The sequence below is a fragment of the Panthera pardus genome, unplaced genomic scaffold (genome assembly GCF_024362965.1).
Source record: "Panthera pardus isolate Hobbes unplaced genomic scaffold, ASM2436296v1 HiC_scaffold_20, whole genome shotgun sequence".
Classification (NCBI taxonomy): domain Eukaryota; kingdom Metazoa; phylum Chordata; class Mammalia; order Carnivora; family Felidae; genus Panthera; species Panthera pardus.
This window is the reverse complement of record NW_026526766.1, coordinates 30,474,491-30,492,101: the sequence shown is the minus strand read 5'-3', so window position 1 is coordinate 30,492,101 and position 17,611 is coordinate 30,474,491. Positions and strand designations below refer to the sequence as shown.

Here is a 17,611-nt window from a genome sequence, read left to right as displayed (position 1 = left end):
TCATTAATTTAAAAAAAAATTTAAATAAGTTTTCATTTATTAAATAATGTTTTCATTTATTTTTGAAGGAGAGAGAGACAGTGCTCAAGCAGGGGAGGGGCAGAGAGAGAGGGAGACACAGAATCCAAAGCAGGTTCCAGGCTCTGAGCTGTCAGCACAGAACCTGATGCTGGGCTCGAACCCATGGACCATGAGATCATGACCTGAGCCAAAGTCGAATGCTTAACTGACTGAGCCACTCAGGTGCCCCCTCATTAATTTTAAGTCACAGTAGGACTTCAACAGTTTATGTAATTGTTCTGCTATTGATAACAATTGTTAATTCTGTTTAGTTTTATTGCAGACAGTGCTATATAGTAAACCTCTTCACAAATGCTTCTTAGTGCTCCTACGCTAGCATTTCTCTGAGGTAGATACTAAGAATGGGAACCAGCTGGGTCAAGGGTTACAGGCATAATAGACACTGCCAGACTGCTCTCCAGGATGCCTGTATTCAATTTATAGTCCCACCTTCTTTGTATAAAAGTAGCTATTTCCCCACAACCTTTCCCTAATTAATATCAGTATCTAAAATATTTTCCAATTTGATGGTGTGAAACAATTATAGTTTTATAATTTTTATTTTTTGAATTACTAATTAGGTTAAACATCTCATTTTTTTTGTCATTTGTGTTTACTTTTCTGACTTGGTTTTTTATATTTTACTCAATTTTCTTTTGGGCTGTTTGCAATTTTAAGATATTTTAAAGGCATTTTTTAATATTTATTATATATGTCTATATATCTTTTAATTATATAAGTTATAAATATTTTCTTCCAGTCAGTTCCTTTTTTTAAAAATAACTTTTTAGATTTACAGAAACATTGCAAAGATCGTACAGAGAGTTCCTGTATACTCTTCAGTTTCCTCCAATGTTAGTATCTGCATTAATCACCTCAGGCTGCCAAAATAAAATCTGCAGGGTGGGTGATTTAAACAATGAGAATTTATTTTCTTTCGGTTCTGGATGTGGAAAGTCCCAAGATCAGGGTGCCACCATGGTTGGTTTTGGTGAAGCCTCTCTTCCCAGCATGCTATGACCTCACATGGCTTTTACTCTGTGTGTGCACAGAGAGGGAGAAAGATCTCTGGTGTCTCCTCTACTTATAAGGACATCAGTTCTGTTGCACTAGGGCCCCACCATTTTGACCTCATTTAATGAGATCTTTAAAGGCCGTATCTCCAATATAGTCCTGTTGGGGTTTAGGGCTTCAAGGTAACGTATCTTAGGGGACATAATTCAGTCTCTACATCATCTTGAATTACTCTGGTACCTTAAGATACCTTAACATACATTGGTATGTTGCTATTAAGTATATTCGACTTTATTCAGATATCTGCAGTTTTTCCATTAATGTCTTTTCTATTTCAGGATTCAGTCTAGGATACTACATTGATTTTGGTGCTACCTTCTTAGTCATCTAAGGTCTTTGACAGTTTCCTTGACAGTTTTGAGGAGTGCTGTTCAGGTATTTTGTAGAATGTTCCTTAGTTGCACTTGATATTTTCTAATGACTAGACTGGGTTTTTGGAGTGAATACCTCAGAGAAGTGCCCTTCTTACACATCATATTGAGAGTACATGAAATCCACATGACATCACTGGTTAATCATGACCATGTGCATTAAAGTAGCATTGGCCAGGGGCACCTGGGTGGCTCAGTCGGTTAAGCGTCCGACTTTGGCTCAGGTCACGATCTCGCGGTCCGTGAGTTCGAGCCTCGCGTCGGGCTCTGTGCTGACTGCTCAGAGCCTGGAGCCTGTTTCGGATTCTGTGTCTCCCTCTCTCTCTGACCCTCCCCCGTTCATGCTCTGTCTCTCTCTGTCTCAAAAATAAATAAACGTTAAAAAAAATTAAAAAAAAAAAGTAGCATTGGCCAGGTTTCTCCTCTGTAAAGTTGCCATTTTTCCCTTTTCATACTGTATTCTTTAGAAGCAAGTCACTAAGTTCAGCACACACTCAAAAGAGGGGAGGGGTTATGCTCCACCTCTTGGAGGGAAGTATCTACCTATTTTATTTGGAATTCTTCTGTAAGAAAGTTTTGTCTCTCTTCCATTTACTTATTTAAGCACTTATTTGTATCAGCATTTGTCCATATTTATTGTATACTTTGGATTATAACCCAATATTATATACTTATTTTTATGGGAATTCAGGTTGGCTACAGTATTATTCTCTCCTCCCACCCCATCTCTAAAAAGTATTGTTATGGTGTCTTTTGTAAATTTATCAAATCCTTTCTCTTTATAGCTTTTGCATTTTGTGTTTTAGTTTAAGACTTTTCATAAACATCTAAAGATAAGTTCAGGATAGGCTAGGTTATATTGTGATTACAACTCCAAAATCTTAGTGGGATGTAACAAGCAAAGGTTTATTTTTTGTTCGTGACATATACCCATCATTGGTGAGGTAAGACCTATTCTAAATCTCCCCTGTGGATCCACGTTGTCCATGCAGAGCCCAATGTGGGGCTTGATCCCATGAACCACGAGATCATGACCTGAGCCGAAATCAAGAGTCAGATGCTCAACCAACTGAGCCACTTAGGCACCCCACTCTCCTGATTTTTGTTGCCAAGATTTGTCTGATTTTGAAATATAAATGAAACCATACTGTATGTACTCTTTTGTGTGGCTTCTTTCACTAAATAGTATGTTTGTGAGAGTCATCCATGATATTGTGCATGGTCATAGTTAATTCATTCTTAGTGTTATTTAATATTACATTGTAAGAAGTATCACAGTGTTTCAGTCTACTGTTTCTGAACATTAGTTTGTTTTCAGTCATTATTTTCAAATGATTCTATGAACCTTTCTATCTTTCTTGGTGAACATGTATTTTTTTTTTTATGGACTCTGCCAGTTTTCTAACATGGTTTGTGTTATGACTATAATCTTGAATGCTGCTGTCAGAAGGAAAGAGAATTCGGCAGAGTTTTGTACCATCAATTAAATGGGCTGGCCTGGAAGCGATGTGCTGTCAGCGTGGAGCCTGACATGGGGCTCAGTCTCACGAACCAGGAGATCATGACCTGAGCCGAAATTAAGAGTTGGATGCTTAACACCCTAAGCCATGCAGGCTTCCTGGTAGATTATATCTTTAATCATGAAACATCATCTTTTTATTGCTTTTTACTATGAATTCTACAGGCATACCTTGGAGGTATTTGTGGGTTTGGTTCCAGAACACTGCAATAAAGAGAATATCATAGTAAAGCAAACCAAGTGAACTTTTTGGTTTCCCACTCCACATAAGCATTATGTTTACACTATAATCTTTTAAGCGTGCAGTAGCACTATGTCGAAAAAAACAATGTGTATATACCTTAATTAAAAAATACTTTATAATGGAGCGCCTGGGTGGTTCAGTAGGTTAAGCTCCCGACATCGATCTAGGTCATGATCTTGCTGTTTCTGAGTTGAAGCCCTGCATCAGGCTCTGTGCTGACAGTTCAGAGCCTGGAGCCTGCTTCAGATTCTGTGTCTCCCTTTTTCTCTGCCCCTCCCCTGCTCACACTCTGTCTCTCTCTCTCTCAAAAATAAATACACATTAAAAAAATTAAAAATAAATAAAAAAATACTTTATGGCTAAAAAATGCCGTCACCTGAGCTTTAAGTGAGCCAAAATCTTTTTGCTGGTGGAGAGTACCTGCTGACTGACCAGGGAGGTAGTTGTGAAGGTTGGGTGGCTGTAGCAGTTTCTTAAAATAGGACAACAGTGAAATCTGTCACATTGATTGATTTTCACAGAACGATTTCTCTGAGGCATGCAGTGCTGTTTGATAGCATTTTACCGACAGAACTTCTTTCAAAATTGGAGTCAATCCTCTAAAATCCTGCTGCTGCTTTATCAATTAGTATGTAATACTTGAAATCCTTTGCTGTCATTTCAACAGTCTGCACATTATCTTCACTAGGAGTAGATTCCATCCCAAGAAACCACTTTCTTTGATCATCATAAGGAACAACTCATCCATTCAAGTTTTATCATGAGATTGCATCAATTTAGTCACACCTTCAGACTTCACTTTTAATTTTAGTTCTCTTGCTGTTCCCACCACATCTGCAGTGACTTCCTCCACTAAAATCTTGAACCCCTTGAAGTCATTCACAAGGGTAGGAATCACCTTCTTCCAGACTCCTGTTAATGTTGATATTTGACCTCTTCCCATGAGTCACGAATGTTCTTAATGGATCTAGAATGGTGAATCCTTGCCAGAAAATTTTTGATTTACCTTGCCTAGATCCATCAAAGGAACCACTGTATAATGGCAGGTATAGCCTTACATAACATATTTCTTAAATAGTAAGATTTAAAGTCAAAGTGACTCCTTGAACCATGGGCTGGCTGCGGAACGAGTGTTCTTTTAGCAGGTATGAACATGTTTGTCTCATTGTGTATCTCCATCAGAGTTCTTGAGGGACCAGGAACATTGCCAATGAGCAGTAATATTTTGAGAAGATTTTTTTCTCTCAGCAGTAGGTCTCAACAGTAGGTTTAAAGTATTCAGTAAGCCATACTATAAACAGATGTGCTGCCATCCAGGTTTTGTTGTTCCATTTGTAGAGCACAGTTAGAGTAGATTTAGCATAATTCTTAAGGGCCCTAGGATTTTCAGAATGGTAAAGGAACACTGGCTTCAACTGAAAGTTATTTGCTATGTTACGCCCTAACAAGAGAGTCAGCCTGTCCTTTGAAACTTTGAAGCCAGGCATGGACTTTTTTTCACTAGGTGTAAAAGGTCCTAAATGACATTTTCCAATGGAAGGCTGTTCCATCTACATTGAAAGTCTGTTGTTGAGTATAGCCATCTTTATTAATTACCTTAGCTAGTTCTTCTGGATAACTTGCTGCTTCACCTTGCACTTGTATGTCATGGAGATGGCTTCTTAAACCTTATGAAACAACCTCTACCAGCATCAGACTTTTCTGCTGAGGCTTCCTCCTTTCTCAGCTTTTGTAGAATCGGTGGCTTGGGTGTTAGCCTAAGGGAATGTTATGACTGGTGTGATCTTCTGTCCATACCACTAAAACTTTCCCCAAATCTGCAATAAGGCTGTCTCACTTTATTACCATTGATGTGTTCACTGGAGTAGTACTTTCAATTTTTAAGAACTTTTTCCTTGCATTCACAAATGTGCTCTTTGGTGCAAGAGGCCAAGCTTTCAGCCTATCAATAGGCTTTTGACATGCCTTATTCACTAAGAGTATTAATTTCTACCTTTTGATTTAAAGTGACGGATGTGTAATTCATCCTTTTACTTGAACACTTAGAGGCCATTGTAGGAGTATTAATTGGGGTGATTTCAATATTGTTTCTCAGTCAATGGGGAAGCCTGAAGAGGGGGAGACAGGGGAATAGCTGGTTAGTGGAGTAGTCAGAATGCACACATTTATCGATTAAGTTCACCATCTTATATATGGACGTGGTTTGTGGCAACCCCAAACAATTACAGTAGTTAACAAAGAGCACAGATCACCATAACAAATATAATAATAATGAAATTTTTGAAATAATTGTGAGAATTACCAAAATGTGACACACAGACACAAAGTGAGCAAATGCTGTTGGAAAAAATAGTGCCAATAGATTGCTTGGTGCAGTGTCGCCACAAACCTTCAGTTTGTAAAAATCCTATCTGTGAAGTGCAATAAAAGCAAAATGTCTAAGATGAGGCACCGTTTTCCTATCTTTTCATTTAAATTTTCCTTATAGGGCTTTGTTTTAGTAGCCTTTATTAAGCAGTATGTATTTTTAAAGTCAATTTGAAATTCTTGTAGATGAATTTAAGTATTTTGCATTTTATTATTGTTAATATGTTTGGACTTATCCCTACCATCTCATTCTGTTTTATACTTGCCATGTTTTTCCTAGCTGTTTGGTGCCTTGATCACATTTTCTTTTTCTTTTTTTTTAACATTTATTTTTGAGAGAGAGAGAGCATGAGCAGGGGAGGGGCAGAGACAGAGGAGACACAGAATGTGAAGCAGGCTCCAGGCTCTGAGCTGTCAGCACAGAACTTGATGTGGGGCTCGAACTCACGGACTGTGAGATCATGACCTGAGCTGAAGTCTGACACCAACTGAGCCACCCAGGTGCCCCATTTCTTTCTCTTTTTTAAAGTTTACTTATTTTTGAGAGCGAGAGGGTGTGAGCATGGATGAGTGGGGGAGGGGCAAAGAGAGAGGGAGAGGGAGAGGGAGAGAGGGAGAGAGAGGGAGAGAGAGAGAGAGAGAGGGGAAGGATCCTAAGCAGGATCCAAGCTGTCAGTGCAGAACCTGATGTGGGGCTTGATCTCACGAACCAAACTGTGAGATCATGCCCTGAGCCAAAATCAAGAGTCGGACACTTAACTGACTGAGCCTCCCTGGCACCCCATGACATTTTCTTAGTTTCTCTTGCTCTAATGATCTGAAAGGTGTGAAAACCATTGCAGTTCTTATAGTGGCTTCCTTTTTAAAAAAAAAAAAAAGATTAAATATTTCAGGAATATAGATGAGTATGGAGACTAATGTAACATTGGGTGAAGATTTTTGGGTCTCTTTAGATAAGATTACTCTTTTTTTCCCCACCTTAGTTTTAGAGCAACTGATAGAGGAACACAGGAGTTAAACAGGTAAAGATTAAAATGTAGGCATTATTACTGATAAAATTAAGGGACTTGGTTTATATCTGTGTGCATTTAGATCTGCAGGCCACTGGAATTACTTATAGAAGCAGTCACTGGCACATCGGTCAACCAGCCACAAGGATAAATTCCAGATGGTGCATCTGCAACTGATGGAGCCTCTATTCCATATTCTTGGATGACTGCATAGAATAGAGCCTCCTCCCCCCCCCCCCCCCCCACCTGTGATACATGTAGCACCAACAAGCAATACACCTCTGTTGTAGTGAACTAAATCACTACGATTTCAGGGTTAGTTGTTGCCATAGTTTATTCTGATGAGTAAACTCAGTTCATCACAAGGCATAGCACAGACTAAAACCATACTCATCTTATAGGTCCTTTTTAAAAAGAGGAGCAAGAACAATTAGGTTTCTTCTTTTGTGAATTTCTTACTCCCATCTTCTGCCCATTTATTTATTGGGATGTTAGCTTTTTTCTTTGTGATTTATAGTTGTTTCTAAGTTCTGATACTAATCCTCTTTTGCTTGTATGCATTGTAACTATCTTCTAGTGTGTGAATTATCTTCTAAAATTTTGCTTATGGAGTCTCATATTGAACAGAAGCATTAAATCTTCATGTGACCAAATTTCTCAATCTTTTGCTTCATAGTTAGTACCTTTTATGTTTTGTTTAAAAAAAAACCCATCCCTTCACTGTTATGAGTTATTTTTCTATATTCTAAAACTTTTAAAGCTTTCTTCTTATATCTAGACTTTTTTTTTTTTTTTTAACATTTATTTATTACTGAGAGACAGAGAGTGACAGAGCATGAACATGGGAGGGGCAGAGAGAGGGGGAGACACAGAATCTGAAGCAGGCTCCAGGCTCTGAGCTGTCAGCACAGAGCCCGACGCGGAGCTTGAACTCATGAACCGCGAGATCATGACCTGAGCCAAAGTCAGTCACCCAACCAACTGAGCCACCGAGGCACCCTAGACTTTTTTTTTTTAAGTGTTTATTTATTTTGAGAGAGAGAATTCCAACCATGCTCTGAGCTTTCAGTGCAGAGCCCGATGTGGGGCTCCAGCTTACAAACTGTGAGATCATGACCTGAGCCAAAATCAGGAGTCAGACACTTAGGGACTGAGCCACCCAGGTGCCATTCATATCTAGACTTTCAATCCACCTGGGATTTTTTTCTTCTTTGGGGAGTGGTGGCTGATGGTGTAAGATAAGGATCCAACTTCCTCCTACCACCCCTGACAAAGTGGACAACCAATTATCCCTATACTTTGTACTGAGTAATTTTCCTACTGATCTGTAATGCCACCTCTGCCATATGGGAGGTTTCCATGTAAATGTGGTTTCTCTCGGGGCGCCTGGGTGGCCAAGTCGTTTAAATGTCCGACTTCTCGCAGTTTGTGAGTTCAAGCCCTGCGTCAGGCTCTGTGATGGCAGCTCAGAGCCTGGAGCCTCCTTCAGATTCTGTGCCTCTCCATCTCTCAGCCCCTCCCCTGCTCAAGCTCTGTGTCTCTCTGTCTCTCAATAATAAATAAATGTTAAATTTTTTTTTTAAATGTGGTTTCTCTGTGGGCTCTCATCTTTACCTTTTGTCTATTATATCTGTGCCAATACTACAGGACCTAAATTATTTTAAATTTTACTATTTAGTAGGGCAAGGGCCCCCTTCCTGTTCAGTTCTTCGTGGTTCCTGCTGTCTTCTAGATTAATTTTAGAATCAGCTTGTCAGGCTGTATTGAGATTTTAGTAAGAATTGCCTTTAGTTTGAGGGTAATCACCATCTTTGTGATAGTGAGTCTTCCCAGTTATAAACCTGCTTTATCTTGCCATATACTCATAAAGGATATGCACATGCTATTATATTTCATAGTTGGTTATTACAAGTATATAGAAAAACCCTTGGTTTTTGTGTGTTAATCATCTGTATCCAGGAACTTTGCAAAAGTTTTATTAATAGGTTGTTTACAGATTTCTCTTGTATTTTTTAGGTAGATAATTATTGTCTGTAAATAAGGACAACTGGTTCCTTTCCAATTCTTCTCTCTCATGTCTTTTTCTTATCTTGGCATCAGCCAGAACTTCCGGTTATTGTAATGATAGGAATTTTTGTCTTTTTTTTTTTTTAATATTTATTTTTGAGGTGGGAGGGGTTTGGGGGAGGGGAGAGAGAGAGCGAGAAATAGAATCTGAAGCAGGCTCCAGGCTCTGAGCTGTCAGCACAGAGTCTGACATGGGGCTCGAACCCAACAAATGGTGAGATCATGACCTGAGCCAAAGTTGGATGCTTAACAGACTGAGCCACCCAGGCACCCCTTGTCTTGTTTTTTATTTGAGGGAGATGCTCACAAAATAAAGCATGAAGTATGATACTTGCTAGAGGTATTTGGAGAATACTCTTTATCAGGTTAGAGAAGTTCTCCTTTAGGCTCATTATACAAAGACCTAATTGGAACTGACTTGATTTTAATGATTCCTTTTTCTGTATTTAATGAGATAATCATGTGACTTTTTTCTGTAATCTGTTTCATGATGATGGATTTTTTTTTTTTTTAATGATGAGCCACTGGGAAGATTCTTTCATATACTATTGACCATTTGTATAGCTTTTTTGAATTGGCTGTTTCGTTTTCTACTGGGTTCTTACATTGCTTTGTAGGTACTTTTTTTCTGTCATGACGATTACCCCTTTATTATATGATTAACCCTTTATTATATATTTTCCTCTAAGTTTGTTTTTTACTTCTATGACTTGAGTTTTGTGTCATGCTTAAAAATTCCCCATTTATTTTTTAAATTTTTTTTTTTTTTAACGTTTTTATTTTTGAGACAGAGAGAGACAAAGCATGAACGAGGGAGGGTCAGAGAGAGGGAGACACAGAATCCGAAACAGGCTTCAGGCTCCGAGCTGTCAGCACAGAGCCTGACGCGGGGCTCGAACTCACGGACCGCGAGATCATGACCTGAGCCGGAGTCGGCGGCTTAACCGACTGAGCCACCCAGGCACCCCTAAAAATTCCCCATTTAAATTGTAGAACTATTCATTATAATTTTTATAGTTACCTGACAGCTTTAAAAAATTATTTAATCTGGTATTTGTTCTATATGATAGGTGAGATGGAAATCTCAGTTTCTTTTCATACATGGAGATAACTGCTCCTTATTGAGTAAGGCCTTCTTTGTTACTGGTTTGAAATACATTTTCATTACATACTAAGTTTTCATATATGCCCAGGTCCATATTTGTATATTGCTATGGTAACATCATGTTGTTTTAATTATTCTTGCTTTACATCAGCTGAAGTCTCTGAGGCAAGGATTTAAAAAAGCCTCAGGCTTCAATCTAATAGCCTGTCCTAATTCTACTTTATAACAGGCTTTGTGACCTTGCTTTTAGGTTAGTCACTTAGCCTCTTTAGGGTTAGATTTCCTTTCCTGCAAACTACCGATAGTAGTAGTAATATCTACCTCATAGGTTATGAGCTTTAATACAGTACCTAGCACTGAACAGTCGATAATTGCTCACTGTCATTGTTTTCTTTTTTAAAATCAGTACTTTTGCGAACATTTCTTCCTCTGCTCCCCTTGGTCACTCCTTCCCTTCAAAACTGAGTGACTAATACAGCTGAGAGGCTGATGTCTGTTGGCCCTCTCTCTAAGGGACAGTCACTATTCAGGTAGAGCCTGGTTTTTTACCTGTTCTCTTTTGTTCCATAGAGATGTGAATCTTCCTTTCTGCTTGTCTTGCGGTGAGCTCTCTTATCCTATAGGGAAGCTGTTCACTTCTCTAGCTACTCTGCCAGGTTCTGTGAAGTCAGTCAAATTCCAGGGGGAAAGAGAAATAGTGGGAAGTTGATTGTCTGTAGGTCCAAGTAGAGTTCTTTCTGTTAAAAAGTGTATGCTGTATTATCATTGCCACCTGACTCCTACATGTATTTCTCACTTGGTTTAGAACATTACCCCTCTGTTTGATTAATTATCCCCAAATTTCTACATTTGTTATGTAGGAAAATACTTTTTACTTATTTAATGTATTTATTAAAGGAAGAAGTAGCAAACTGGAGACCCAAAAGCCAAATCAAAACAGACAACTCAAAACAAATCAAAACAGACAACTTGGGCATGAGGATGTTGAACGTTTTTGTTAACATTTTTAAATGGTGAGATTTCATTTCCTTTTACTGTGCCCTTTTCAAAGAAGCAAGAGAGGCAACATTATGTGACAGGCATATATAGGCAAGAATGTTTATTACTTTAAATCTTCAGTGTTCTGTTTTTGACAACAGAAACATTAAGTGGAAGATACATGGGTTTACAGGATTATACATTGAATCATGAACTTTGTAAAAGATTCCGGCTTCTAGCTCGAGGCTTCTGATAAAAAGCTCTCATCCCCACACTCATCTCCACAGCAGTTTATTGCAATATTAGTCTAACAATAGAATATTGAGAATACATTATGGAAAGGTAATTGGACATCAAAAATCAGTGATTTTTTAAAAATAATATTTGTTTTTATTTAAGTAATTTCTACACCCAATGTGGGGCTCTAACAACCCCGAGATCAAGAGTTGCATGCTCTTCCAGCTGAGCCAGCTGTATACCCCAGTAATTCCCCCCCGCCCCTTGTAATGTGTAAAAACCTCTTCCCTCTTCCTTCTAGGTATTCCCAGTTTTGTTTGGGTTTGTTAAAAGAAATTGGATTGCAAGATATATAGGTAGAAATCAAATAAGTTACCAGTTCTCTCTTTTATTTTATTTTTTAATTTTTTTGATGTTTATTTTTGAGAGAGAGAGAGAGAGACAGAGTGCAAGCGGGGTAGGGGCAGAAGAGAGGGAGACACAGAATCTGAAGCAGGCTCCAGGCTGCAGGCTTTAGGCTCCAAGCTCTAAGCTCTCAGCACACAGCCCAACGCATCACTTGAGCCAAAGTCAGAGGCTTAACCTTAACCGTTTGAGCCACCCAGGTGCCCCCTACCAGTTCTTTTTTTTTTAAATGTGCACGAAGGACTTTTCCAGGTTGCCTTATACTATGCTTACAGTATGCTTCATGTCTTGACGAAGAGTCAGCTTTGGAGAAACACTGTTAGCCTGCAAGTTCACTTTTCAAAACCTTCTTCATTTTGAATAGGTAAATGTATGGTACAAAATTTGAAAGTTATGAAAAGGCACAAATCTCACTTATCTTTCTGTATTTCCGGACACTCAGTTTCCTCTTATAAAACGCATTCACTACTACCAGTTTTTTGTATATCCTTCCAGAGATTAGCTATGCAATGTGCCATATACAGTCATACAAATGTGTACATATACTTTACACACATTCAAATAAATGGTATAAATGGTAATATTTAGCAGCTTGTCTTGGCAGTCTTGCCAGCTTTCAGTCTTGGAAATTTCTGCCAAATTGCCCTTTCTTGCCCTTCAAGGAGGTTATCCCAGTTTATATTCCTACTCACAGGCAACCTGAGAGGGTGGATGTTTCTCCAGAGCCTCACAAACAATGCTTTATCAGACTCCTGATTTTTGCCAAGGAAAAATAGTACCTTGTGGTTTCAGTTTGCATTTTTTGTATTTTGAAGTTCAATATCAGATTGAGATGAATTTAAAAATATTTTCCAGCTTATGTCTTGACTTTATGTGTTTATTTTCCATGAAGACTTTTTTATTTTACTATTATTATCATTTTAATATTTATTTTTTGGGGGGAGAGTGCAAGCAGGGGAGGGGCAGAGAGAGAGAGGGATAGAGGATCTGAAGCAGGCTCTGCACTGACAGGCTGACAGCAGCTAGCCCAAACTCACAAACCTCTAGATTATGACCTGAGCCGAAGTCAGACACTCAACAGACTGAGCCACCCAGGTGTCCTATGAACACCATTTTAAAAATGTGTATCGGGGCGCCTGGGTGGCTCAGTCGGTTAAGCGTCTGACTTCAGCTCAGGTCACGATCTCATGGTCCATGAGTTCGAGCCCCGCGTCGGGCTCTGGGCTGATGGCTCAGAGCCTGGAGCCTGCTTCCGATTCTGTGTGTCCCTCTCTCTCTGCCCCTCCCCCGTTCATGCTCTGTCTCTCTCTGTCTCAAAAATAAAAAAATAAACGTTAAAAAAAAAATTAAAAAAAAAATGTGTATCAATTTAATACATTCTCTTATGGCTTTTAGTTTTTGTTTCATTTAAAAAGGCCCAATTGGAGAGTACAGAAATAATTCATTATTTTGTTTCTACATTTAAAGTCTTTGATCCTTTTGGAAATTTTAGGATAAGGTTAGGAGGTATGCAGGCTTACTTTTGATGCAAAGATGTATATATTGTGATATAATGTATATATTGTATTAGGACTATAAGTGACTTGGGGGAAAGAGTAGAGTAGTTCCTGTATTGCCTTTCTCTTTACGGGAGTCATTGCAAATTTTTTCACAGATAAAATAATACTTGCCTGTAGGAAACTTGGGAAAATAACAGGAGGAAATGAAAATCATCAAAATCACCCATGATCCTAGTGTGTATGTGCATATACATATGCACATACTCATACTGTATCGTAAATTTTTTATCACTTGAGACTAACACAGGAACATAGATTTAGAAAATACTTTAAATGGATGCTTAAGTATTGTGCCTGAATTTTTGTTTTTCAACCATCCTAATGCTTTTTGGAGGAGAAATCTAGGACCTTTAAAGGAACACATGGCCTCAGTTTTAGGCTTACCTTTAAATCCTGAGCAGTTTTGGAGAGCCCAAATAGATGAGACGTCAGCATTCCTGCGAGCCTGGCACCCAGCGGGTCTCGACCCGAAGTGGCCCAGGAGCTGAGTGGACTAAGAAGTCGAACGCCTCCACCCGCCCCCGCCTGGCCGCCGCCCGGCCTTGGACCCCCGCCTCCCGGCTTGGCCCTGTCCGGTAACAGTGCCCCCTAGCGGCAGCGGCGAGGAGGGCTGAGTGCTTGGCTGTGGCGGCTGTGGGAATACCCCGCATAGCTGGGCAGGTCAGCCAACGAGTCCTTCTCTTCTGACAAGTCCTTTTAATGGCTTTTGGAGCCGCTTGCTTTTATGAGGCCTGTGTCCGCTTCTGCGGTGTTTTGCTGCACTCCCCAACTTCAAGTGCATAAGTGTGGCCCGGCCAGGCCTGGCGCTGCGGAAGACCGCCAGGCGGCCCCAAGGCGGGCCGAGGCTCAGCCCCGGCGGCTGGGGCTCGTTTCCGCACCCCACTCTTTCGCCACTCTGTTTGGGGCCTTTTGAGAAGTTTTGAACTTCCGGGGTTGGCTCGCCCGCGTTTGTGGTGTGGTGGGTGGCCGAGGGGCGTTGTTGTGCCCTGCGCTTGGGCGCGGCCCTTTAAACTTTCTGTTTTTTCAAACTTCGGGGGTGTGGTTGCTGCGCCTCCTCTCTCCCGGGCTGGTTGTTCTCTGGCCACCCGGTCCTTCCCTCCGCCCCGCCTTCCAGATGCTTTGGAGTCATGAGCCGGGAGGGCGCAGGGACCCCTCTGGTGGCCGAGGTGATCAAAGGTGAGTGCGGGGCTTGTCTGTCGCCGGCGCCGCCGAGACACCCGGTACTCAGCATCAGGCGGTGCCGCGGGGCGGGGGGTCTAGGGGAGGTGAGGAGGCGTCAATTGCCGGCAAAGGGCTGCCCTTCCACTTCGGGCCGGGCTGTTGCTGTCTCACGGGCGTGGGTGGCCTCCCCGGACTCCTTGTCCCCAGGCACGGTCTTGCTTTGGGGCGAATCCACACGGACACGTGCAGTTGGGAACCCGGTGTCCTTACACCCCTGGCTGGTAGAGTAGTTGCGTCTCCTCACCCAAGGGAGCAAAATCCCAGGTCATTCTGTGCACGGGGATCAAGGTTCATTTGTGGTTGGAAAGGAATAAACTCCGGCATCCGTTTGAGTGTTTGTGGTTGCAAGACATTTCAGTTGAGTTTGCAAGGAAGTAAATACAGCGATTGTGTGAGTTGAATTGTAGACAGAAATTGTTTAGATTCCCATTTGGGGAAAGGATGCCAGCTGGCGTTCTTTATATTTTACTATTTTGAAGGCTGTGCTTGATTTTGCCACAATCTGAGTGCGAGTATTCTCCTAGCACTACTTATTACTACTAAGAGGTATTGCAGGTGACTGCTTCACTGATGGTTTTTAGGCAACTTTTTTGGGGGGTGAGGAATGGAGAAAGGGTGGAGCCTCTGAGCATTACTATTCCTTACCATTCTTGCTAAACTTCACAGCAGCCTAACTGCATTTATGCAACACAAGTTCATCTCACACTCCTCTTGGAGAAACCTCTCATTGCTTCTGTTGTAATGGTAATTTGTCTAATTGTAAAAATCACTATGACAGTAGTGATTCCGAATCAAAAAAGAAGCGATCCCTAAGAACAGTTGGATAAACATGGTTTGTTTTGTTGTGTTCTATAGCCATAAACATTCATTTAGCAGCATTTTTTGATGGCGTTCTTTAGTTTCTGTTTTAAAAAGTGCAGTTTCCTATTGAAATAACTTTTTAGGATGACTTGAAAACCTAGTGAAACAAAGCACAAGTAATCTAGGTTGATGCCTAATTATCAAATGCATGCCTCCAGTTGCTGAAATTTCTTAGCCCATGGGTACTAAAGTTTTGTAATGAGAGGTTCCTCTAAAAATCTAGCCATGTTGCTATGTGAAAAATTACTTACTGCTATTGAAATTTATGGTTAAAAGCAATTTCTCCTTTAAAAATGTGGCTTATTTATTATCACCTGCCAGAATAGCAAAACATTTTGAAATTGCCCATTACCCTTACCATGCATGGGAAAAATAAAAATTTGACTTCATCTGAAAAGAGTTGCATCATGATACGTGAAACGTTTTTTAATAACCTGAAGGAAGGAACATTGCAATTTTTCCATTTCAGATCGCCTTTGTTTTGCCATTCTCTACAGCAGACCAAAGAGTTCATCAAATGTACATTATTTCAGCATAGATAATGAACTTGAATATGAGAAGTAAGTATTGGTTTTTAAAAGATTGTTAGTAACATTTTTTTTTATTTTGAAGAATCTAAAGGTATGTTTATAAGTAGAATAGCCTTGGAAAATTACTAATCTGTTGATAATTGGAGAATGCTTTTTTTTAAAACTCTTGGTAATAAAATAGATCTTTAGGAAAAAATCAAAATGAAAGAACCTTCCTAAATTTAATAATTTACATTTGAAATTCTAATAGTTTAAGGTATATTGAGATTAAGCTAATATGCTACTAAGATGCTGTGTTTTTGCCAGTAGAAACATGTGGAAAAACAGCTTTTTTATTCAACAGGTATTTTCAGATGTTATCGAGGCTAGATTTAACCATTGTCACACTTGCCATGTTTTTTTAATAAGCATTATTTACCAGAATACCACTAGTATTAAGTTGTATGATCAGTAAAAATTTGGTATACTCTTTCTTGTCTTAATTGGATCTTGTAGTTCCAAAAAGGCATTTATATTAGAGCATCTAGAATGTATATATATATGTTTTTGTTTTTCATTTTTAAAGCTTCTACGCAGATTTTGGACCACTCAATCTGGCAATGGTTTACAGATATTGTTGCAAGATAAATAAGAAATTAAAGGTAAAATCTTTTTTACTTAAGATTTGACTTAGGTAATCATTGTTAGCCTGATCATGGGGAGGGAAAAGTAAGGAAAACATACCTCTGTTTTTTATTTAAAAAAAAAAAAAAAAAAAAAAGTCTTGTTTCTCACTGCAGTGGTGCTTAAGACATACATGTGGCTTATTGTTTTATATAGTCATAGTGTATATGTTTATTTTCCAGAGTTTTGACTGAATGGTTTAAGACTGATTGAGTCGTTTGGTTCTGGTTTGAATTGGTAATGATTAAATACTTGAAAAGCCAAAGTGGAAATTGGTTATTAAAGTGAAACCTCTTACTGTCTGTTCTAATGGAACTGAAACCCAGCAAGAGAAACTTAAACTTCCCTTGCTTTGGTCAAACAATGACCTTTCTGCCTTCACTTTGACAGAGAATGCTAGCAAACTAGTGAAGAAAATTGCATCATCTTACTTCCATTCTATCTTTAATGTCCCGTGATATTGTACTACTACTTGTGACTTTTCACCCTCACCCTTTGTACATACTATTAAGGAGCAGGGAAGGCAGGGGCAAACAGCATCTCTTTAAGGCTGTATATGAGAGTTGCAAAGAATATTAATATTAGTTTGAACTCAGACCCCATTCCTTTATTTAAAAAACTTTGACTTATGGTTACATATAATAAAAAGTGTCTGTGTACTGCTAGCAATTCCAAATTAGTCACTGTAAATTCTCACGTAGAAAGTGCTGCATTTAGGGGCCGTTACTTTTTTAAAAACAATGTTATCCAGGTGATTACTTACCATACTATTACACAGAAGAAATAAAATTTATTTTCAACTAAAAATTAAATTGTATTAAAAATTTATGAGTGATTAAGGGAGATTTTTTTTCCCCTTGAGTCTCAAACCTAAAATTCCCCATCATAACTGTTGGAAATACCTGCCAGAGGAGTTACTAATCTGCAAAATGGCAATGTGCCTTTTCTTTTTGTATTATATAGTATGCCCTACAGATTTATGTAGAGATGGAAACTCTTTTTTTCTGGGCTTTATTTTTCTCTTGAATAGGAATATAAGCATTTATGGCCTTGTATATTTATGTCCACACCCTCCTCCTTTTTTCCACTTGCCAGTGGCAGGTCTTTTGTTCATACAGGGCTAGGAAGCTAAAAATAATTTCCTCTCCCCCTGCTTGAGTTTCTTTGCTCTAATTTTGAAAGACTTTTATTCCCCCGTGTATTCCTCTATCTACAGCCTTTTATCCTTCAGTCAACCAAGAATATATTGGTATATTAGTCCTTTTTTTTTTTTTTTTTTAAACTTTTTATCATTTACTAGAACCAACTTTCAGGGTATTGACCATCCAACCTGGTAGGAA

The 17,611-nt window shown here is 39.3% G+C and overlaps 1 protein-coding gene across 12 annotated transcripts in view; it reads left to right on the top strand.

Annotated features, from left to right (window-relative positions):
• CDC14B (cell division cycle 14B) overlaps window positions 1-17,611 on the top strand; it is a 105,893-nt gene that overhangs the window by 37,197 nt on the left and 51,085 nt on the right. For 9 of the 12 annotated variants that reach the window (XM_053907868.1, XM_019423416.2, XM_019423417.2 and 6 more), the window contains 2 exons: window positions 15,548-15,638; window positions 16,174-16,249. In XM_053907868.1, coding sequence (XP_053763843.1) covers window positions 15,548-15,638; window positions 16,174-16,249 — 167 coding nt within the window. Of the gene's footprint in view, window positions 1-13,887; window positions 14,173-15,547; window positions 15,639-16,173; window positions 16,250-17,611 lie in introns of those variants that run through there. The other 3 variants (XM_019423425.2, XM_053907869.1, XM_053907870.1) reach the window with 1 other exon arrangement.